The 25,265-nt window shown below is 40.9% G+C and overlaps 1 protein-coding gene across 3 annotated transcripts; it reads left to right on the top strand.

Annotated features, from left to right (window-relative positions):
- Window positions 1–222: 222 nt before the first annotated feature.
- Window positions 223–25,265, top strand: LOC135509484 (carbonic anhydrase 5B, mitochondrial-like). Of its 3 annotated transcripts, none has more exons than XM_064930184.1 (7): window positions 223–1,050; window positions 17,512–17,709; window positions 18,138–18,256; window positions 19,230–19,325; window positions 19,531–19,593; window positions 20,085–20,243; window positions 20,379–25,265. In XM_064930184.1, exons 1-7 carry the CDS (start codon window positions 909–911, stop codon window positions 20,547–20,549), a joined length of 948 nt encoding a protein of 315 aa, XP_064786256.1. In that variant the 5' UTR covers window positions 223–908; the 3' UTR covers window positions 20,550–25,265. The 3 variants fall into 3 exon arrangements, with proteins under 3 accessions (XP_064786256.1, XP_064786257.1, XP_064786258.1); XM_064930185.1 differs by lacking the exon at window positions 223–1,050 and adding an exon at window positions 17,193–17,271; XM_064930186.1 differs by lacking the exon at window positions 223–1,050 and adding an exon at window positions 17,196–17,360.

The raw sequence follows: 25,265 nt of genomic DNA on the forward strand, positions 1-25,265 counted from the left end.
AAGGAAGAACTTTTCACTTCTCTCATTGACTTCTCAAACCCCAAACCCTGGCCTGGTCTGTTTCGTTTGTTTTGCAAGCGTTCCCAGAAGTCTCGCAATGTTGTGCCTCTGTTTAGAAACTGTGTGCGACAGCGTTCCAACTGGTCGTTCAGTTCAGCACCATTTCCGTTAAATTGAACGTGCCAGAACGTAAAAACATACCCGAACGCAGCCATGTTGTTTGCATGTGACAAATACAATTTGATTAGGTGTATGGAAGAAGTCGGAGCTCAAGAGTGTAGACGAGTTTCCCTCAAGTAATTAAGAGTTGGAGAGGCGTTCAAGTGGATTTTCCAGTCATATGCTTGTATTTACAAGATGCTATGAACGCAGCATCGTCTCGCGCATGTGGATTGAAACGTCCCTCTAGACGATAAAGCTGATAGGTCGAGATGGGAATTTTGCGACCCCCCACTCAGCAAACTCTTTGTAATGACATTGCTTTGTAAACACATTTACAATCTGTTATTTTCGTTGATGCGGCGCGTGAAATATCTGTAGGAAGCTAAATTAGATGGGTGCGGTGTTCAAGTAAGAGCACGCATCAACAGGACTAGTGAAAAGCTGTAAAACCGGATGGACTTTACTGTCAGTTCGTGAATGTTGTAATCGTGTGAAAGCCTGCCCATTTCGTTGCTACCAGTCAAGCGAGAGGTAGCGAGAGAGACCAGCCATCCAGCCGACAATGTGGAAGACGAGGGTCCCTAAAAAGCAAATCCCGTTAGGTGGAAACAGCTATGAAACCAACCCGTAACACCTGGGGACAAGATGAGCAGTTGACTTGACGTTTTGCCTTCCCTGAAACGATAAATAACAGTTAACTTTGACTCTCGCAACCCTCGAGAAGCGTATTCGAAGAATCCGAGATAATGGTGGCTCTCTCATCGGTTTTAACGCCACTTGCTCGGCAGCTGCACAGACATCTCATCAAGCAAACGAAAGGTCAACGTTTGATACCTGTGAGAAGATGCAACCTCACCGCATGTTCAAGCAAATATGTGCTTTCTGCCTGTAAGTGTCGAAACCTTTTACATATCTTGTATCATTATATTAAGTACAGTTGCTAGTTGTAGGCAATATATTTAAGACTAGAACAGTCAGTGCTATGATCACCACTAGTCACTCAGTCTAGCTGGCAGCGAAGCTGCCACATTCCACACACATGATAAATAACTGTTAAATCTCTCAAGCAGCGGTAACGTTTTAATCAACGTCACTATGGCTACCAATTATGTATATAAATCCTTGGTTGCTACATTACTAAAGGGATAATGACATTGTGCACGCATTGCGATGAAAACAAAGAATACATGGAAACCAGGGAGTGGATTTCTGCATGAGTGAATCTGGTTCATTATGCCAGCAGCATACCATCCGGCATCTCACTGCTGGAATGCCTCTGAAGGGTTGGTCCTGGTTAGTCCCTGGACCATTTGCAGCTGTAAGTGGTGTTGGAGGGCCAGTAGTAGGCACTCTTCCCTAAGGTCTAAAAAATGATCACAAGGCAGTGATTGGAGCCACTGCCCTGTCTTTCGACAGGGTCGTTAAACTAATGTAATGTGTTGTACGCCAACTACGACTCGGCAAAGCATGCAGTTTATTATGCTAGAGATTAAAGAAATTATGAACTTCACAGGGTGGTGAAAGTGCTCAGCCTTTAGCTTGATGCTCCATTCCAATGAATATCAAGGGTCTTATTCTGGTGACATGATGATTGATGCTTGACTGCTGTTTGAGAAATAAAAATATTCTTGCTATTTTGTCCATAATAATCTAATGTAGACTATACCTGCACTGTATCTGCAAGCTGTTTTCTGGTGAGAAAATGAAAATGCTAATTTTTAATACAGATTTTAGAATATTTCCATGAGAATCTCTCATCAATTGGCCAGATTTTTATGCTAATATAATAAAATTTCCATTTAAAAAAAAAAAAAATGAACATTTTCTCACCTGTGGTGTAATTCCAACAAATGGACTTGTTGCCAATGAAAGGCTGTGAGTGATGACGTAGTGCACATAAAAATAACTTTTACAGTTAAATTCCCATGTACCGAAATAAAAAAAAATACAAGTTTAGTCATTCGGGTTAGGGCACATATGTCAGAGTCAAGGCCCGCGGGCCACATCCGGCCCGCGAGAAGGTTTTTTACGGCCCCTGGGATGATCTTGATTTATTATTAGAACCGGCCCGCAGACCGCAGCAAGCCGGCAGCCCGCAGATCTTTTACACGCACCAATACTACATTTCCCACAATGCAACGGTGACGCACCGAGCAGTAGGCTGCTTCATTTCAATATTTATTGGCACAGCAGTCGTCAGCATCACAGTAAAATTAACTTTCAGATACCCATCAAAAATGGCAAAACGGAAGGTGGACACTGAGAACCGGGGTTTCAAACAAGGTGGGAGTCGGAGTATATGTTCACGGAGGTAGCTGGAAAACCTGTGTGTCTTCTGTGTGGAGAAAGTGTGGCGGTACTGAAAGAGTATAATCTGAGACGACATTATGAAACGAAACACGCGGACAAAAACAAGAATATGGACATGGAACAAAGGCTACAAAAGGCAGAGGAATTAAAACGAGGCCTCAAATCTCGACAGGCTCTGTTCAAAAAAGCCAAATCACAAGGCCAGGCTGCTGTCAAGGCCAGTTTTATTTTGGCAGAAGAGATCGCTAAATCAGCCCGGCCATTTACGGAGGGGGATTTCATCAAAAACTGCATGATTAAAGTTTGTGACGAAGTTTGCCCAGAAAAAAGGCAACTCTTTTTAAATGTGAGTCTGAGCAGAAACACCATTGCCGAGAGAGTAGACCAGTTGTCCATCAATCTAAAAGAGCAGCTTGTGAAAAAGGGAAAAGATTTCATTGCATATTCCTTGGCTGTGGATGAGAGCACCGACATTTCTGACATTGCCCAGTTGTCAATTTTCATCCGCGGAGTGGACTCCAGCCTAAGCGTGACAGAGGAGTTTTTGGCTTTACGTCCTATGCATGGCACAACTACGGGGCATGATTTGTATGAAGAGGTGTCAAGATGTGTAAATGAGATGGAGCTGCCTTGGGAAAAACTCGTGGGTTTGACAACCGACGGAGCACCTGCGATGTGTGGACACAGGAGCGGACTGGTGGCGAAGATACGGGAAAAGATGCAAGAGGAAAACGCGACAGGTGAGCTGACAGCTTATCATTGTATCATACACCAGGAAGCGTTGTGCGGTAAAGCCTTGAAAATGGAGCATGTAATGAGCATCATCACGCGCACAGTTAACTTTATCAGAGCCAAAGGTTTGAATCACCGCCAGTTCAAGGCATTTCTGACGGAGTTAGAAACGGAGCATGGTGATTTGCCTTATCACACAGAGGTGCGATGGCTAAGCCAGGGAAAGGTGCTTCAAAGATGTTTCGAGCTTCGTGAGGAGATTTGTCTGTTCTTGGACAGCAAAGGGAAAGACACAACACAACTCCGAGACGAAATGTTTCTGTGTGAAATGGCTTTTCTGTGTGACATTACGAGTCATCTGAATGCAATGAACTTGCAGCTGCAGGGTCGGGATCATGTCATCTCTGATATGTACAGTACAGTGAAGGCATTTAAAACCAAACTGACTCTGTGGGAGACGCAGATGCGGAAAGAAAATTTGAGCCACTTTCCCAGCTGCCAGACCATGAAAGAGAAGCTCTCTACCAGTGCGTTCCCGAGCGCACAGTTGGCTGATAAAATAGGTATGCTTGCCGCTGACTTTCGACGCCGATTTGCTGACTTTGAAGCACAAAAAAGCAGGTTGGAACTGCTCGGTAACCCATTTGCTGTTGACGTGGAAAGCTCACCACCAAACCTCCAAATGGAGTTGATTGACCTCCAATGCAATGATGCACTGAGGGCAAAATATGCGGCAGTGGGTGCTGCGGAGTTCGCCCGTTTCCTCCCCGACACAATGCCCCAGCTGCGCATCCAGGCTGCTCAAACGTTGTCTATGTTTGGCAGCACATACCTGTGTGAACAACTTTTTCTTTGATGAACCTGAACAAAACATCACACAGAAGTCGACTTACTGCTGAACACCTCCACTCAATTCTGAGGATTTCCTCAGCTCAGAGCCTTACCCCGAACATTGATGAACTTGTGGAAAAGATGGGACACCACCAAGTATCACCCTCAACCTCAAACAAGTGAACATTACTGTGCAATCACATATTTAGAGTTTTTACTCAGTTCAAGTTTAAAAGTTAAAGTTTAATATTTGTTTTCACTGCATGTTACTTCTCCTTAAACAAAGTGTTGTTTTTGATTAATAGATTTTTGCACTTTATTTTATTGTATTTCAATCCAATTATATTTTAAAAATATTTCAGTTGAGTGGATGATAGAAAATTGCTATTATTGTTTTTTTCTTTGAAGTAAATTTAGCCCACTTTTGCTAAAATAGAAAATATAGGCTACTGATGGTGCCTTGAATACCGGTTTCTTTCATTTAATGTTCATGTTATGGGGATTTTTATATAAAGGAAATTTGTCTTTTGTGTCTGTTGAAAATTAAAGATTACTGACAGAGCCATAAGAAAATATTGCTTTATTTATCTGATCATATTGGAATATATTTGTTAGGTTTTCAGTAGGTTCAATTAGGTTCACTAGACTATATGCGTCATTTAAAAATTTTTCAATGAACATTCGAACAGTCCGGCCCTCGGCTTGTAGCTAAATTTTTTATTTGGCCCTCCGTCCATTTGACTTTGACACCCCTGGGTTAGGGGGTGCTTTACAAGTAGGCCGTCATTGTAAATAAGAATTTGTTCTTAACTGACTTGCCTAGATTAAAGGTTAAATAAATTTGCGGCAGCGCATTTTCAACTCTACTGAGGGTTTTGTCACAAATGCAACGTTATATAGGTAATGTGCCGACTCAGGTATTGGCACGTGCGTTTTAGCCAACAGCTTGCAGATAGTGTGGGTATAGCCTACGTGATGAGATTATTATGGACAAAAGAGCAAGATAAAAAATATATATTTGTTAAATAGCAGCTAAGTATCGACCATCATGTCACCAGAATAAGACCCTCAATATTTATTGGCATGAAGCATCGCGCTAAAACCGTGCTCTTTCACCACCCTGTGAAGTTAATCATCATTTATTTAATCTGTTTCCTAATAAACTGCATTGTTTCCCAAGTTATAGTGGGAGGACCACACACCATATCATTGCGTGGCTCCAAGGTTACTTCAGTATAATGGTTATTGTATAAATATTTGCGCATAAAGCTGTTTCCGCCACCATTTTTCTCATAATACAGACACAAAAAGATACCACCATGTCGAACAAACCAATAATGTCGCCATTTATAAAATTATACCAAAATAACCTGTTTCCATCACAGCTGTTTTTTTAATATGGTATGACCTTACACTCTAACTGGATGGAAACTGTTACTGATAAACAAACATAGTAATAAAAAAAAATCTTAAATGTATACTCCGGGATTTTGGCAATATATCCCATAATGTACTTCCAGAGTCAGATTAACTCGTGGATACCATTTTTATATCTGTGTCAAATAAGGTTAAGGTAGTTTCACGAGCCAATGCTAACTAGCGTTAGCACAATGACAAAGTCTGTGCTAGCAGATAGCAATGACTGGAAGTCTATGGGTAACGCTAGTTAGTAACTTCCTTCAAAATACATGCAGAGGTGTAAAAATGGTATCTACGAGTTCTTCTGACTCTGGGGAAGTAGATGAAAGGCCTCATTGCCTTTAAATTCTGTCCAGTGTGTCCAGATTACTATTAAATATGACATTTAATTACAATATGTGTGAAATAGTTTGTTTAAAAAGCAGCTTTTTTTCAGCTCCAGGGATACAATCTTGCAACCTTAGTTAACTAGTCCAACGCAATAACGACCTGCCTCTCTCTCATTGCACTCCACAAGGAGACTGCCTGTTACGCGAATGCAGTAAGCCAAGGTAAGTTGCTAGCTAGCATTAAACTTATCTTAAAAATCAATCAATCATAATCACTAGTTAATTACACATGGTTGATATTACTTGATATTATCTAGCGTGTCCTGCGTTGCATATAATCTGACTGAGCATACAAGTATTTAAGTGTCTGACTGAGCGGTGGTAGGCAGAAGCAGGCGCGTAAACATCAAATCAAATTTATTTATATAGCCCTTCGTACATCAGCTGATATCTCAAAGTGCTGTACAGAAACCCAGCCTAAAACCCCAAACAGCAAGCAATGCAGGTGTAGAAGCACGGTGGTTAGGAAAAACTCCCTAGAAAGGCCAAAACCTAGGAAGAAACCTAGAGAGGAACCAGGCTATGTGGGGTGGCCAGTCCTCTTCTGGCTGTGCCGGGAGAGATTATAACAGAACATGGCCAAGATGTTCAAATGTCCATAAATGACCAGCATGGTCGAATAATAATAATAATAATAATGCAGAACAGTTAAAACTGGAGCAGCAGCACGGCCAGGTGGACTGGGGACAGCAAGGAGTCATCATGTCAGGTAGTCCTGGGGCATGGTCCTAGGGCTCAGGTCCCCCGAGAGAGAGAAAGAAAGAGAATTAGAGAGAGCATATGTGGGGTGGCCAGTCCTCTTCCGGCTGTGCCGGGTGGAGATTATAACAGAACATGGCCAAGATGTTCAAATGTTCATAAATGACCAGCATGGTCGAATAATAATAAGGCAGAACAGTTGAAACTGAAGCAGCAGCACGTCCAGGTGGACTGGGGACAGCAAGGAGTCATCATGTCAGGTAGTCCTGGGGCATGGTCCTAGGGCTCAGGTCCTCCGAGAGAGAGAAAGATAGAGAGAAGGAGAGAATTAGAGAACGCACACTTAGATTCACACAGGACACCGAATTGGACAGGAGAAGTACTCCAGATATAACAAACTGACCCCAGCCCCCCGACACATAAACTACTGCAGCATAAATACTGGAGGCTGAGACAGGAGGGGTTAGGAGACACTGTGGCCCCATCCGAGGACACCCCCGGACAGGGCCAAACAGGAAGGATATAACCCCACCCACTTTGAAGAGATGAGTCTTCAGTAAAGACTTAAAGGTTGAGACCGAGTTTGCGTCTCTGACATGGGTAGGCAGACCGTTCCATAAAAATGGAGCTCTATAGGAGAAAGCCCTGCCTCCAGCTGTTTGCTTAGAAATTCTAGGGACAATTAGGAGGCCTGCGTCTTGTGACCGTAGCGTACGTGTAGGTATGTATGGCAGGACCAAATCAGAGAGATAGGTAGGAGCAAGCCCATGTAATGCTTTGTAGGTTAGCAGTAAAACCAGTAAAGCAGCAAACATTCATTCAAACAGCTCTTCGTTGTGCGTCAAGCATTGCGCTGTTTATGATTTCAAGCCGAGTGGAGCGCAACAAGATTTGATCAGACAGATGTGGTTACTTTTGGCAGGTCAAGCACAACTCGTGGAAGAACATATCATTTATCGAGCTCGATAAATGATATGTTCTTCCACGAGAACTACCTTTTCAATTATGAAGGTAAGTTTACCATCAGCTATATTTACCATCACCAGCTAGCTAGCTGTAGCTAACTCTGTAACGTTAGCTACCAACTCAAGCTACAACATAGGGGGGCGGCAGGGTAGCCTAGTGGTTAGAGCGTTGGACTAGCAACCGGAAGGTTGTGAGCTCAAACCCCTGAGCTGACAAGGTACAAATCTGTCGTTCTGCCCCTGAACAGGCAGTTAACCCACTGTTCCTAGGCCGTCATTGAAAATAAGAATTAGTTCTTAACTGACTTGCCTAGTAAAATAAAGGTAAAATAAAAAAACGTAATGGCATTGTTTAACCTGTGACTAAAGATAACACATTGCTAGCTATAACAAGTAATTCAGTTCAAGTGCTACCAAATTGATTACGTGAGTCCTTCCTTGATTTGACAACTAATGATTTAATTTTTTAAAATGTTTTTTTTGTTTTTCTGTAAATGTTCAGTATTGAGCAAGGGAACGGGGAGTTTCATTGAGAGCTAGGTGCTACAGGTCAATGAGCAAGAACGAGGAGCCCCATTCACTGCAGGTTACCCATAGATAAGATTAGGAAAAGTTCAGATTTGACCAAGTTCATTGCTTTTGTTTTACTGTGGTTGCAGATTTCCTTTAACTCTACAATATAACTCTCATAAAGACCATACTCTTTGTTTATCTACTGTAGCACTGCCTAACCCTTTCAATTAGGTTTGGCAGCTGTGCATTACATTTTTTGCTTTGTCTTCTATAGAAACAGATTTATAAATCATACTGCCACTGATATTGGTACTGTAGTTCACTTTGTACACAGACATGAAGCCTTCTGTCCTGTGTGCAACCACCTGGTTGCCTTGCTTTTCCAAACAATACAATGACAGCACGATGAGCATGAAGACTGTGCCACCATTTGTACCATGCACAAGTTTCCTGCAGACATGGCACAGGCCAAGGACTGTGGTAATACACTTTGTAGAGCTAGGGCTAGATGTTGTTTCTGTAATCATTTTGGAATGGTAAATGGAATCTCTGCACAAGTGTTCTTGTTTTCAGGGGATCCGCCCAGAACCAACGACGTCTGGAAGAAGTGGCTTAAAATCTACACTTTAACAAGCATACATCAATTTTCTGTGATGAGAGAAAAATATATATTTTCAGTCACGCTCTTAATAACATTTTTTTTGCAAGGAATACAAATACTTTCTCAACCACGTCACAATAGTTTTATTTATCACTTTCTTCAACTTAAATGCATTGTTTTTGTTTAAGGGCCCCTTCTTGACCCGGCAGTGCATTCTGCTGGAGAGGCTTTGAGGAGCATTACACCCCCATTTCCTGATTTCCTCTGTCCTGCACAACATACAGTGCCTTGCGAAAGTATTCGGCCCCTTTGAACTTTGCGACCTTTTGCCACATTTCAGGCTTCAAAACATAAAGATATAAAACTGTATTTTTTTGTGAAGAATCAACAACAAGTGGGACACAATCATGAAGTGGAACGACATTTATTGGATATTTCAAACTTTTTTTAACAAATCAAAAACTGAAAAATTGGGCGTGCAAAATTATTCAGCCCCTTTACTTTCAGTGCAGCAAACTCTCTCCAGAAGTTCAGTGAGGATCTCTGAATGATCCAATGTTGACCTAAATGACTAATGATGATAAATACAATCCACCTGTGTGTAATCAAGTCTCCGTATAAATGCACCTGCACTGTGATAGTCTCAGAGGTCCGTTAAAAGCGCAGAGAGCATCATGAAGAACAAGGAACACACCAGGCAAGTCCGAGATACCGTTGTGAAGAAGTTTAAAGCCGGATTTGGATACAAAAAGATTTCCCAAGCTTTAAACATCCCAAGGAGCACTGTGCAAGCGATAATATTGAAATGGAAGGAGTATCAGACCACTGCAAATCTACCAAGACCTGGCATTCCCTCTAAACTTTCAGCTCATACAAGGAGAAGACTGATCAGAGATGCAGCCAAGAGGCCCATGATCACTTTGGATGAACTGCAGAGATCTACAGCTGAGGTGGGAGACTCTGTCCATAGGACAACAATCAGTCGTATATTGCACAAATCTGGCCTTTATGGAAGAGTGGCAAGAAGAAAGCCATTTCTTAAAGATATCCATAAAAAGTGTTGTTTAAAGTTTGCCACAAGCCACCTGGGAGACGCACCAAACATGTGGAAGAAGGTGCTCTGGTCAGATGAAACCAAAATTGAACTTTTTGGCAACAATGCAAAACGTTATGTTTGGCGTAAAAGCAACACAGCTCATCACCCTGAACACACCATACCCACTGTCAAACATGGTGGTGGCAGCATCATGGTTTGGGCCTGCTTTTCTTCAGCAGGGACAGGGAAGATGGTTAAAATTGATGGGAAGATGGATGGAGCCAAATACAGGACCATTCTGGAAGAAAACCTGATGGAGTCTGCAAAAGACCTGAGACTGGGACAGATATTTGTCTTCCAACAAGACAATGATCCAAAACTTAAAGCAAAATCTACAATGGAATGGTTCAAAAATAAATATATCCAGGTGTTAGAATGGCCAAGTCAAAGTCCAGACCTGAATCCAATCGAGAATCTGTGGAAAGAACTGAAAACTGCTGTTCAAATGCTCTCCATCCAACCTCACTGAGCTCGAGCTGCTTTGCAAGGAGGAATGGGAAAAAAATTCAGTCTCTCGATGTGCAAAACTGATAGAGACATACCCCAAGCGACTTACAGCTGTAATCGCAGCAAAAGGTGGCGCTACAAAGTATTAACTTAAGGGGGCTGAATAATTTTGCACGCCCAATTTTTCAGTTTTTGATTTGTTAAAAAAGTTTGAAATATCCAATAAATGTCGTTCCACTTCATGATTGTGTCCCACTTGTTGTTGATTCTTCACAAAAAAAATACAATTTTATATCTTTATGTTTTGAAGCCTGAAATGTGGCAAAAGGTCGCAAAGTTCAAGGGGGCCGAATACTTTCGCAAGGCACTGTAGTTGAACTGTCTCTATTTGATTCCAGTTTTGGATCTCTGCCCCGTGGTTCTGTGCTGTCTCAAATGTCCCCCTGTTATGACAAGAAAGCTTGACAAACACCCAGATAATCCAGTCTTTCCCTAACTCCATATAGATGGGAAGTTGGAGCAAATTACACTTCCCAAACTGCCACCAGTTCTACCATTTTAGAGAGCTTAATGGTCACGAGTTGTCAGCTGTGATCGAGGAAGGTACTGAAGGGCAATCGAGTCCCCACTATGGAGCCAAATGCGTTGGCCAAGAGTAACAGCCAGAATGTTCCGTGGAGTATGTCACATGACAGTGGAGTCCTCTGGTCAGGCACTGGCAAGCCCTACTGGGTAAAACAAACCAGTCAAATGAAAAGGGTCTTGGCTCTAGAGCCAGATGTGTTAAAACTACTCTGAAATGTGTACTTTTCTCCAGACCAGATGGTGTGACTGATCTTTAGCCACCAAGCACTTGGATGAGAACAGCAGCTTTACACTTACTGCTGGAACTGTGTGTCCAAGACACCTTGTTCTAGTATAAAAAAAATCAACAAAAGTGGTGTGTGTGTGTGTGTAATATTTTATACATACATGCATGCATACATACATACATACATACAGTGGGGCAAAAAACTATTTAGTCAGCCAACAATTGTGCAAGTTATATCACGTAAAAAGGTGAGAGGCCTGTAATTTTCATCATAGGTACACTTCAACTATGACAGACAAAATGAGGGGGGGGAAATCCAGAAAATCACATTGTAGGATCTTTAATTAATTTGCAAATTTATGGTGGAAAATAAGTATTTGGTCAATAACAAAAGTTTCTCAATACTTTGTCATTGCCAACAAAGGGTATATAACAGAGGTCAAATGTTTTCTGTAAGTCTTCACAAGGTTTTCACACACTGTTACTGGTATTTTGGCCCATTCCTCCATGCAGATCTCCTCTAGAGCAGTGATGTTTTGGGGCTGTTGCTAGGCAACACAGACTTTCAACTCCCTCCAAAGATTTTCTATGGGGTTGGGATCTGGAGACTGGCTTGGCCACTCCAGGACTTTAATGCTTCTTATGAAGCCACTCCTTCGTTGCCCGGGCGGTGTGTTTGGGATCATTGTCATGCTGAAAGACCCAGCCACGTTTAATCTTCAATGCCCTTGCTGATGGAATGAGGTTTTCACTCAAAATCTCACGATACGTGGCCCCATTCATTCTTTCCTTTACACGGATCAGTCGTCCTGGTCCCTTTGCAGAAAAACAGCCCCAAAGCATGATGTTTTCACTCCCATGCTTCACAGTAGGTATGGTGTTCTTTGGATGCAACTCAGCATTCTTTGTCCTCCAAACACGACGAGTTGAGTTTTTACCAAAAAGTTCTATTTTGGTTTCATCTGACCATATGACATTCTCCCAATCTTCTTTTGGATCATCCAAATTTCAGACGGGCCTGGAGATATACTGGCTTAAGCAGGGGGACACGTCTGGCACTGCAGGATTTGAGTCCCTGGCGGCGTAGTGTGTTACTGATGGTAGACTTTGTTACTTTGGTCCCAGCCCTCTGCAGGTCATTCACTAGGTCCCCCCCGTGTGTTTCTGGGATTTTTGCCCACCGTTCTTGTGATCATTTTGACCCAACGGGGTTAGATCTTGCGTAGAGCCCCAGATCGAGGGAGATTATCAGTGGTCTTGTATGTCTTCCATTTCTTAATAATTGCTCCCACAGTTGATTTCTTCAAACCAAGCTGCGTACCTATTGCAGATTCAGGTTTCCCAGCCTGGTGCAGGTCTACAATTTTGTTTCTGGTGTCCTTTGACAGCTTTGATCTTGGCCATAGTGGAGTTTGGAGTGTGACTGTTTGAGGTTGTGGACAGGTGTCTTTTATACTGATAACAAGTTCAAACAGGTGCCATTAATACAGGTAACGAGTGGAGGACAGAGGAGCCTCTTAAAGAAGAAGTTACAGGTCTGTGAGAGCCAGACATTTTGCTTGTTTGTAGGTGACCAAATACTTGTTTTCCACCATAATTTGCAAATAAATTCATTAAAAATCCTACAATGTGATTTTCTGGATTTTTTTTCTCATTTTGTCTGTCATAGTTGAAGTGTACCTATGATGAAAATTACAGGCCTCATCTTTTTAAGTCGGACAACTTGCACAATTGGTGGCTGACTAAATAACTTTTAATATACAGTGGGGCAAAAAAGTTTCTCTTCATTATTTTAAAGTATTCAGCTAAACCTTGTCCCAGTAGTGTAGTTTGTTTGGTTGAGATGTAGGCTCCATTCCAAGCTGCTACTGCAGAGTATTTTAAACGTAGAGCCTTCAACTCTTTTCACAGCATGGAAAGTACGGCTGCTTTTGCTTGTTATTACTACAGAGATTTACGCTACAAAAACACTGACTTTGCTTCTGCCACTTGGTAAGCAAGAAAAGGACCGGAACTTATCATCCAACAAACTACACTTCCAAAAATAATTGAGAGAGTTCTATTTTTGATTCATCAGACCAGAGGACATTTCTCAAAAGTACCATCTTTGACCCCATGTGCAGTTGCAAACCGTAGTCTGGCTTTTTTATGGCGGTTTTTGAGCAGTGGCTTCTCCCTTGCTGAGCGGACTTTTCAGGTTATGTCGATGTAGGACTCGTTTTACTGTGGATATAGATACTTTTGTACCCGCTTCCTCCAGCATCCTCACAAGGTCCTTTGCTGCTGTTCTGGGATTGATTTGCACTTTTCGCACCAAAGTACGTTCATCTCTAGGAGACCGAATGCATCTCCTTCTTGAGCGGTATGACGGCTGCGTGGTCCCATGACATTTATACTTGAGTACTATTGTTTGTACAGATGAACATGGTACCTACCTTCAGGCGTTTTGGAAATTGCTCCCAAGGATGAAACAGACTTGTGGAGGTGTACATGTTTTTTTCTGAGGTATTGGCTGATTTTCCCATGCTGTCAAGCAAAGAGGCACTGAGTTTGAAGGTAGGCCTTGAAATACATCCACAGCTACACTTCCAATTGACTCAAATGAAGTCAATTAGCCTATCCGAAGCTTCTAAAGCCATGACATCATTTTCTGAAATTTTCCAAGTTGTTGAAAGGCACAGGCAACTTGGTGTATGTAAACTTCTGACCCACTGGAATTGTGATACAGTGAAATAACCTGTTAATAATTACTGGAAAAATTACTTGTCATGCATAAAGTAGATTTGCCAAAACTATAGTTTGTTAACAAGAAATTTGTGAAGTGGTTGAAAAGTAAGTTTTAATGACTCCAACCTAGGTGTATGTAAACTTACGACTTCAACTGTAAAATGATGTTTGTCAAGAACTACTGCCCCACTGAGTTGCATTTTATGGTTTAATTTCTTCAGTCCCAGGGAAACCCATACATTCTTTTGGGGTACATCCATTGGGAAAATAAAGTGGAAGTAAAAACGTTTTCCTTCCAGGGAAGCTATGCTTGGGCTCTCAAAGGTGGGATTCCTCACCAAACCAGGCCAAAGATACACCATGATTTAGGGCATTTTGACCACCATTTAATCCATACAGTGGTCCTTTTTGGAGGAAGGATTGTTAACTATTTGACATTTGTATCTAAAAGCATTATTCATTGTGAAATAAGGAATCAAAGTTGGCATATTTATTACATTTCGGCCTCACTCAGTCCTTTAAAGACTCCATAATGTTTCATATGTAGGTGCTACAAAGCAAAAATCAGTGTCATATGAAGCTTTACCGGTTGTTCTGAAATATGAGTGGTTTTTTGATTTTGATTATGATTTTCTTACATTCATTGAATATAGAAAAATATTAAAATGAAAATATAGAAAATGTTTATATTCATATTTTTATATGTTGTTGAACCATTATATACTCTACTATGGGCATAACAAAGTTCCAGAGTGGAGTCTCTGGTAGTTCTAAAGTGATGGCCCATTTCGTAGTGAAATTGGTATAGTAGGCAATGTAACCATTCACCATTCACAGCCCCTGTTTTACTTGTGTAATTGGACATCCTGCAAATCACCTTCAGAGGGAAATCCTTTTTTATCCATTTTCACATTCACTCTGTTGGTCGTGCATTCAAATATGATCATAACTCCTAAAAGTAGCAAATATCCCTCTCTTGAACTTTGATATGGCCATAGAGCAAGTTTCCCTCACTGGGAATTTGTCCTTCAGGTGATTTAAAAAACTTTTTTTTACATTTAAAAAAAAAATGTATTTGCCCCTCCTTGTGTAAATGTAAACAACTGTAAAATGGCAGCAAACTGGCTCCAAGTGATAGAACATTATTATACTTGGGGGAAAAAATCTGTTCCAACTATTCCCAAACATAATAGAAAGGTGATCATATAAAAAATGTAAGCATGCTTTTAAATTGTTTTAGTCAAATATTATATCTGTTTGAGCTTCTTGCGGTCAATTTTGCATTCTACAAATGATTTGTAATTATGTTCCTGACCATCTGCTCAAGAAATAAAATGTCCCACGGCTGAATCTACTAGATGATCCCTGCCGTAGAGGATATTATCAACAATGTATTGAAACATTTGCTTAATCAAAAATGTTATTTTCTATATTCATATTTTATACTTCTCAATCTTCATAAATTAATGTAAGAGCTGTTACTGAAGAATACTACTCATATTACAGAGCAAGTGGTAAAGCTTAATTTGACATCAAAGTTTGCTTTGTAGCACCTACAGATCAAACATTATGCAGGCCTTAAGACTCCAGAAGGCCAAAATGTCCTCAATATGCCAACTTTCATTAATTGATTACCTCAGGGTGCACATTGTGGTTTTTGCCCTAGCACTACACAGCTGATTCACGATGACCCAGGACCGAGTTTGGGAAACCTTGCTCTAAAGGACCATTCTATGGATTAAATAGTAAAAAGAGCAAATTAGTCAGTTTAGGGCACAGAAAAAGCAGTCATGTTTCTGAGAAACACATGGAGGTCCTGTAATCGGCATTATGCCTCAAATCCTGTTGAAGATAATGAACATGGTTGATTTTTATGGTGAGAACCACAATGTTAATATCTGCTATAAGATTCCTACTGGTGTTCAACCTATTTTTACTACCCATGACCCTGCATACCTCACTGAGAAACCTTTGGCAGATGTATCTCCCTGCGATCCACTGGGCCACAGAATTAGAACACATTGTCTATACATGAGCTATAGAGGATTATGAAGAGTGCATTATACAAAAATCCATAGCTCATTGCAGTACAGGAAGTAAACTTTAAAAGAAAATCAGACATTTTTATTATCTTCATTGTCACAATTTATATTACACATGATGGGAAACTAGGCTGCATTGAAAAAAAAATGGTAGTAAGAATAGGCTTTTTTATTTTAATCCGGTACAGGCCAGGCTCTAAATGTAAATGCATTGTTAGCACTGGTGCTCACAACTGTAAAAAGTTAGGAGCACAACATAGCATTTATTGAGATATAGCAGCCCTATATGAATTCTAGCTAAATCTGGAACATGTTATGCCCTAGAAAAATGTATATACTGGTAATGTTACCAGGTTGTTAGCTAGCTAGTTAGTCGAGTGACAAACATGACTAAACAAGGTTTAAAACTAATGGTTAACGGCCGGTGACCGTTTTTAGGAATGTAAAATACGGCTTCCAATCCTCGACAGGAAGAAAAAGAAACGTTGCCCTGGTTAATGAGTCCGATCTTTTGAACTGTGTGCTAGAAGGAAACAACCGTGTTCGCTGTAGTAAGGGTGCAAGCATGAAGCTAACGAATCTGCGCTCGGGAAACAACGGTACAGCGAAGCCTTGTTACAACAATTATAATAAAAATACATTTTTGTTGTCGCATTGGTGTTCCCAATTTTAAAACTGCAGGTTACACAGCAGCGACACATTTTCGTCGCACATTAGAGCCATGGCTACAGTAGCAAAAAGGTTCATTTAAAAATAATTGTTCCCATTGAAAATACCTTTTCCAATGGACCATTGTACAGATATAGGAGGTCCTAGTAGATTTATTGTAATGCCAGAAAATGCAGATTTAATAAACCTTGCGTTCAGAACTGAACGACTCCTGTCTCTCCTTCTGTGGAGAAGACCTGTTGGGTCATTCCGTGAGTCCGTTTCTGTAACCTACCCACATTTGACTTATTCTGCAATTTCCTTTGAGTACGAGTAAGAGGAAGGAAGTGGGTGATTCCTCACGAAACCAGGACCCCCCCTATATTGAAAAATGTGCCAAGTCTTAACTGGTATATTTTCTATATTCATGTTTAGATTTTTCAATATGTAAGACTTTTATTGAAATCAAAATACTACTGCTATTACTATTACTGAGCAAGTGGGGAAAACAATCATATGATACCAGTGTTTGCTTTGTAGCACCTACAGATAAATTATGGAGTCTTAAAGGAGGCCTGGGTAAGGACAAAATGTTATAAATATGCACATTTTCATTAATTATTTCTCAATTGTACTTTGTTACAAATGTTAAATAAATGTCAACAAACCTTCCTCCAAAGGACTGTTCTGTATATTAAATGTTGTGAAAATCTGCCAAATCATGGTCTCTTTTTTTTTTTTTTTTTTTTTTTTTGTGCTAGTTTCATGAGGAATAACCCAAGTGTCTCATTCCTCCTCTGCTTTACTCATTTCTTTAAATGGGATGTAGGGAGGAGGCTTACTGGTCTAACTCGAAGTCTGTTGAATTGCTGGTCTACTGTAAGACATTTTAATCGTATTTTATGTTTGGCATTTTGACTATAATAGCTAAATAATAATGCAGGAAGCTGGAGAGTACACAATGAAAAGTAAGTGTCAGCATTTGTCTTTGTTTTAGTGGGCTAAGCAATAGGACCAAAATGTGATTTACACGTGCCCTGTATTTCCTGGTTGGGCTTTATTCATCACAAATGTTACTGTCAGCCTAGATTGAAATCCTCTCTCATTCTTTGACTCCAGTGCATCCAATGTGGCAGGGGCCGCTCGTTGCTCCAGGGGGTAACAGACAATCTCCTATCGATATTCGGGTGCGTAAGAGCGTTTTTGATCCGCACCTTAAGCCACTGACCCCGGATTACGACCCCGGGACGTGCTCACAGATCTGGAACAACGGGTACTCATTCCTGGTTGAGTACGACGACACCACCGACAAATCCAGTAAGGACTCTGCTCTGCAATGTGCCTCATTAAAAGCAGAATGCCCATCACGTGGAATGTGACTTTGATTAGCTTTTTAAGCATCCCTGCCCTAGTCTTATTTCTCAACATCACTCTGTCTTGAAATGTATTGTTTAGATATTTCTCATTTTCAATTGAATGTTATTTCAAAATGTATATTTTGTTTCACTGCTTTAATAATATACTTTCTACATATTTTCATTTCAATTATTCAATAGGCTTATTGTGTAAAAAAAAAAATAAGTGTGTGTGAAGAGAGGATACTTGTTATGTTTTAGCATGTGTTTATATAATCATGTTTTTAACCCCCACTCAGCTGTTATTTATGTACTAGCTACTGTTTCCCATTCTTGGCTCTCTAATCTAACACCGAATGATCTATTTATTCTTCTCCATCCCTCACTCAGTACTTAAAGGGGGTCCTCTGGAAGATAACTTCCGGCTGTGTCAGTTCCACTTCCATTGGGGGGAGAGCAACGCGTGGGGTTCCGAGCATACCGTGGACCGCCGCCTCTTCCCTGCTGAGGTAGCTACCGCACATCCTCTTCCTTGAGAGTTAGTGTGTTGTATTTTAAATGTCAATTTTGTTGAATGCCTCTATGCAATTTGAAAAACCTCCTAACATGTCAAGTCTAATAGAGCTGTTGTCTTCAGGAGACTATGGAATGGTGGAAGGACTGCTTTTAGACATCAGGGCATAGTGCTGTCCCAGCCAATCCATGACTATATTGGCATGGAATTTTCATGACAGAGGAGTATTGTGCTGTTGGAAACCTCTACATATAGAAGCAGAATGCTCTGCGTGAACTGCGTTCTGGTCAATCCTCATGACCCACCTTTTTATCTATTTTCATATTATTCCACTCACCTAAAGCACACTTACACAATAGAGGGAGTACTACTGTACTACTGTCTGTCTGGGGAAGGGTGCCATGCCAAGCTGTCGTTAATGCCTGTGAGAATCTGACCATGTCAGGGTTCTCAACATTCCCCAGGTGTAGAGGCTGAAGTTACGATTACAACACAACTCCCTCTGTGGGCCTAATAGGAGCACACCACAGTCTGAGTATTTATTGGTTTGTAACTCCTTTATGTTAACCTCCCCTCATCCCAGTGTGACTGTGGGCCGTTGTTGGGAACTGAAATAGAGTGAAACAAAGAGGAGCTATATGTGACCTCGGGGTCAGACAATGCTCAGTTTGGTTTAATAGATACTGATTCCTGTCAGTTAAGGATGGGTATTTTGGGGTGTATTTTGAAGTTCAGAATATGATCCCAAATTCGTTTTACTTCTGCTTTTTGGTTGTTGTTTATCTTGAGAATGATATTGAACATGAATTAGGTTAATCATTATTCAGCAACAGATATAATTTGTGACACATTGCATTTGAATGCAATCAGTATATCATGACATATGTCAACAAAAGTCTACAACCTGACTCTGGGTGTGTGGATAAGCACACTTTGATTTACATATCCTCTGTCTTTTCTGTTCCTAGCTCCACATGGTCCACTGGAACTCTAATAAGTACAGGCGGTTTGAGGAAGCTGTGATGGAGGAGAATGGACTGGCTGTCATCGGAGTCTTCCTCAAGGTCATTTATTGCTCTTTGTTAACATAGCTATTGATGCATCCCTTCAATATGCAACCCACCACCACTACTGTCATATACACACTTGACCATACATATATACATACACACACACACACACACACACACACACACACACACACACACACACACCCCCATGCCTGACAGATGGACTCAGTGCTCAGACACAGATTATTTTACTCCCCAGATAGGGAAGAGACACGAGGGACTGCAGAAATTAGTGGATGCCCTACCTGCTGTCAGACACAAGGTGAGTTCAATGATTGGCCACTTAAATCATGAAGTTGATTTTTTTCCTTTTTTTAAAACCAAGGTTTCAAAGAGCACATTTCAAGCAGGTGGTATATGCCTCTGAGTTTCTGAGAAGGCCGCCCAGGCGTAAGAACAAAAATAGTCCATGTACTGTTGGGCAATCTGGACAAGTCTCAGGTGGAGCACACGTGACATTTGTATGGCAATAGTATGTGAGGAGGAGAGTGACGACAGTGTAGGAGCTACACAGGAGTGTAAAGGGTAGAACACCATTTGTTACCTCCCACAGAATTATTACACAAAAGAACAATTCTGAAATATGATCAGAGATGGGAAGATGGTCAACTAACTGCCATCTAGTGGCCATGAGTCAAATTACATGCCACTACTTTCAGGTTATTATGGATGGGGAATGCCAATGATAATTGTTATTATTACATGGTTGGCAGCACCATGTAACCCTTTCCTCTTTCCGTTTTCACTCCCTAGGACAGTGTTGTTGAGTTCACTAGGTTTGACCCAGCCTGCCTACTGCCTGCTAACATTGACGATTACTGGACGTATGCAGGGTCACTTACCACTCCTCCTCTGACTGAGGCAGTGACCTGGATTATCATGAAGCAGCACATCGAAGTCAGCCATGACCAGGTTAGTGTGGATTTGTATGTGTTTGTTTGCTAGTGGAGAACAGGGAGGGAACATCAATGGCATTACCAGCGGTTTACACCTTGGTGTTTTAACTCTGTAGTTTCAGGTCTGCGTAACACATTGTCCCTTTCTCAGCTGGCAGTGTTCCGGAGCCTTCTCTTCACCTCGGCAGAGGAGGAGGTACAGAAGAGCATGGTCAACAACTTCCGCGTGCAGCAGCCCCTGAGGGGCCGCACTGTGCGGTCCTCGTTCACCCCCTTCCTGCAGCAGGAGCCACCTGCAAAAGGTCCACAGACAGGCCACTGACCGGTACACACTAACTCACTTGGACCCTTCAAACCAAAATTATGCAATTATCCTAGGAAGCCTTTTTTTTTTTTTTTTTTTTTTTTTTAACTCTACAGAAGTCATACTGCTGACATCTTCTTTACAAATGCCTTATGCATTCAGAAAGCACCCAATGATTTTGCTTAAATGACAGGGATTTTAGCATTCCAATGTCACCATCTAAAGCTGTGGTATTCAGAGTCAGGGTTGTGACCTCTAGTTAGTTGGATTGTGTGGGAACTGCCTCCCCCCCCCCCCCCAATATTAAAAGTAAGCAAATTGAGAGTACAGATCATTTTATTTGACATTATACAAATGTTTTTGAGAAAGAATTTGAAAAATACTATTTTGAGTAAATGTATTTTAATGGTTTAATAAGAGAAACTTAAATTCATTACATTTTTATTTGTTGATGTAACAATCGAAATGTTTCAGTTTTAAGGTTGTCATTAGCTCTGGGGTTGGGGGGGGGGGGGGTCTCGAGAAAGGATTACGAAAGAAAAGAAAGGGTTGGCCCCCCCCTGAACAAGTTAGAATACCAATGATCTATAGGCTTTTAAAAATAATTTTTTACATCTGTCTCACTGTCTGCTGTCCTGTCAGTAATTGAGTCATCAACACATGGCAGGTTTATTGCTGTAGTCGACGCAAACACATTATTTTCAAAAATATGTCTTAGTTGAATCTGGTTGGAGATTTTTATGAATCCTCTTAATGTTTATAAGTTGTAAACCTTATTTATTCACTCCTTATTAACAGTCAAACTTTACATGCTTCCAGAAACAAATGATTGATGCTGCTGGAATAATCTGAAGTACTATCAACACTTACTATGTAAACTAAAGATTATGAATATCCCCCTCTTGTGGAAAGAGTACTTTTACAGTAATTTTTTCTTCCTTGGCAAAGTATTTGAGGTGAAAGGGCATCATATGAATGGGGGTTTATTTTGAAGGTTTAAGCTCTAAATTTGTTTACAGCATATAAGCGAAGAGATTTAGTTCATTGTATTTAGGCCTAGCTAAGGCTCCAAACTGCACACATGATTGTTGCTCAATATGTTTTTAGGTGATTTGATGGATTTTAATACATAGTCTTGAGTAGACTAGAATGTACATCTCAGTATCTTTAACTTGAATGTAAAAGTAATATGTGTAGGATGTACAGCTTCATTATGCCTTATAAGCACAGGGAAACCAGGGCATTTGTTACAACTAATATGTTGAATTCTATAGCAAACATTGACCTTTTTTAACATGAGTGTCTAAGATTATTTTCCTCTTGTAATCAAATTCTTCTGTTGTACTAAAAAGGACTCTACCATAGTGCCTTCCATGTTATGCATAATACTCACACACACGGTCACCTTTGTTTTCATAGGTCAATAGCTCACTGCAGTGTCTGTTCTGTTGGAGCCTGCTGGTTTAATTAATATTGGCAATATTATGCCCCTCGCAGGTTTTAAACAGGCAGTCGGTAGATTGTTTGCCAATTTCTGATCAAGGAGCTGTGGGAGAGTTTAGAGAGGGTGTCACATGTACATCATTAGCATGTTGGTTCTGTATTTATTTATTGGTGGAGGTCAGAAGGATTTGACTTTTAGAAGCACTAGCAGCACACCGACAGGAATCATTCTCCTGATAGTTGTATGTCATTTCTTGAGACTGTTTAGCTTCGACTGCACTCTGAAAACTGCTATTTGTTCAGACCTTGTTATTGCAATAATTTGGAGATGATTATAAAGTTTACAGCGGAACCATCCATAAATGCAAAATATCTAGGTAGCTGGACAGGGACTACAGTGGGACCAACTACATGTATCAACTTGAAAACATACCTGAACTTAATGTTATGCTTTAATAGCATTCCAAAAGGTTGTTTACGGTAAAATAAGCATTGCTATTCCCTGTGTTGACACACAACCATGATAAGTAAATAGCACATTTTATAGCAATTGTAATACATACTTTTAGTCATATAGTGTATGTGGACACCTGCTTGTCGAAAATCTCATTCCAAACTCATGGGCATTGATATGGAGTTAGTCCCCCCTTTGCTGCAACAGCAGCCTCCACTCTTCTGGGAAGGCTTTCCACTAGATGTTGGGGCATAGCTGTGGGGAATTGAGCAGCAAGAGAATTAGTTAGGCCTGGCTCGCAGTCGGCGTTCCAATTCATCCCAAAGGATGTTCGATGGGGTTGAGGTCAGGGCTCTGTGCAGGCCAGTCAAATTCTTACACACTGAAACAGGAAAGGGCCTTCCCCAAACTTTTGCCACAAAGTTCGAACCACAGAATCGTCTAGAAGGTCATTGTATACTGTAGCGTTAAGATTTCCCATCACTAGAACTAAGAGGCCGAACCATGAAAAACAGCCCCAGACCATTATTCCTCCTCCACCAAACTTAAGTTGGCACTATGCAGTCAGGCAGGTAGCGTTCTCCTGGCGTCCACCAAACCCAGATTCGTCCGTAGGCCTGCCAGATGGTGAAGCTTGATTCATCACTCCAGAGAACGCGTTTCCACTGCTCCAGAGTCCAATGGCGGCGAGCTGTAGACCACTCCAGCCGACGCTTGGCATGGTGATCTTACGCTTGTGTGTCTACCACTTCACGACTTAGCCGTTGTTGCTCCTAGACGTTTTCACTTCACAATAACAGCACTTACATTTGACCGGGACAGCTCTAGCAGGGCAGACATTTGATGAACCGCGCAGCGGTGTAAGGCACTGTTTCTCAGTGCTAGAGGCGTCACTACAGACCCTAGTTCGATTCCAGGTTGTATCACAACCGTCGTGATTGGGAGTCCCATAGGGTGGCGCAAAATTTGGGAAGGACTTGCCTAGTTAAATAAATAAAAAATGTTGGAGAGTTGGCATCCAATGTCGATGCCCTGTTGAAAGTTACTGAGCTCTTCAGTAAGGCCATTCTTCTGCCAATGTTTGCCTATGGAGTTTGCATGGCTGTGTGCTCGATTTTCTTTCATACACCTGCCAGCAACAGGTGTGGCTGTAATAGCCAAATTCACTAATTGAAGGGGTACCCACATACTTACATACACACACGTGTATCGTGCTGCCTATTTTCCATTGGCCTACTTCTCGTTGCAGTATGATGGGTGTGCCTTGCAGTGCTTCACTGTTTTCTTCAAAGATCTTAAATAAGACATCTTGGTTAGAGAGTGACTGGGAGGAATAGAGGGGGGTCTTATGTACTGTGAGCTCAAAGTATTGGGACAGTGACACACTTTTGTTGTTTTGGCTCTGTACTTCAGTTACAGATGCACATATCATACCCTGTTATTGTAATGGTGAGTTTAGCATGTCTTGGGTATGATATTTGTGGGTCTGTAACTTTCTCGCTCATCATTATTCACGATTCATTCAGTATTTATACATAATTGTGGTAGCATCCACATGAATGTAGAAGTGTTTAGAAACATATTCTATTTTTATTTACAATAAGTGACTCCAAAATGACAAATTACCATTTATTTCTAATGGGCACAAAATCTGAAACAACCAAAACAAACAGCAAATGCATCCAACAAATGTGTAGTCGCAAGCTTGATGTATTCATTGCGTGCTATGACTATGGGACCAATTACTAGTTTAGTACACATGTGAATTTGTCCCAATACTTTGTCGCCTAAAATTGGGGGGGTATACAAAAAGTGCTGTCATTTCTAAACCGTTCACCAGATATGGATGACAATACTATCAAATTAAAGGTAACCTCATAGTCATTGTATCATTTCAAATCCAAAGTGCTGGAGTACAGAGCCAAAAACAACAAAAATGGTCACTGTCCCAATAGTTTTGGAGCTCACTGTATGTGCAATGTTCAGAGAAAGTGAAGAGCTTTGACGTGGGTGCTAAAAGATTGGAGGAGAAAATGATTGATTGGTTTGTTCTATGAACAGGGAATGAAAGGGAGAGCAGGCAGAGGGAGCTTTGGTATTGTTCTATAAAGCATTAAGTGAGAGGACGGTTGTCTTTTGTGTGTGTGTATATATATATATATAACAATGTCCCTGTACACACTGTTCTCTGTACGGCCTGGTCCTCTCCCCAATAGGTCAATTGCAGAGAAGTAGCTTGACAATAACATGTTCTGAAAAGCACTGTCCAAGACTCCAGCCCTCCATACCTACTTGACACTTATGCCTGTTTCACTGCGTTACCTATGAAATTGAAGGTGACCTCTTTTCACACCACGGGTTAGGGGAACAATGTTGGGGTACAGGGAGGATTTGAATGGGGTTACGAAACAGTTGTGCATTTTAGGTGTTGGTTTGATGTGGGCATTTTTATGGGTAAATGATGGTAGGACAGAGATTCACTTTTTTTTTTGCTGTAACTTTGGTAAGGGACCTATTTTCTGCCTCCTATTTGTCCTGATCTGTTTAGTTATGTTCTGCCTTTTTAATCTCCAGTGGGATGTTTCCTTTCACTTAACTGTATTTTTGTTTTCAAATTATAAATACTAAATGGTAACTGGAATGTGATTTAACTGTAATGACTGTACTTTAATCAAGACTAATGATCATGATTTAATCTGTCATCAATGGTGAACTGCTGTATTTTCAGTGACTGTTTTAAACGTGTCAAACTTAGTATGCACAATGATCCAGATCGATGTACATGTTTTACATAAATGGGACTTATGCGGAACTTCCACTTAACTTGCCCTACACCA

Source organism: Oncorhynchus masou, chromosome 22, assembly GCF_036934945.1.
Source record: "Oncorhynchus masou masou isolate Uvic2021 chromosome 22, UVic_Omas_1.1, whole genome shotgun sequence".
NCBI classification, from domain to species: domain Eukaryota; kingdom Metazoa; phylum Chordata; class Actinopteri; order Salmoniformes; family Salmonidae; genus Oncorhynchus; species Oncorhynchus masou.

Excerpts from the sequence above, each read along its gene's own strand:
- LOC135509484 (XM_064930184.1), top strand. The coding sequence starts at position 909 with ATGGTGGCTCTCTCATCGGTTTTAACGCCACTTGCTCGGCAGCTGCAC. Across the intron at positions 17,710-18,137 it reads CGACACCACCGACAAATCCA|TACTTAAAGGGGGTCCTCTG; the intron begins GTAAGGACTCTG and ends TCCCTCACTCAG. Across the intron at positions 18,257-19,229 it reads GCCGCCTCTTCCCTGCTGAG|CTCCACATGGTCCACTGGAA; the intron begins GTAGCTACCGCA and ends TTCTGTTCCTAG.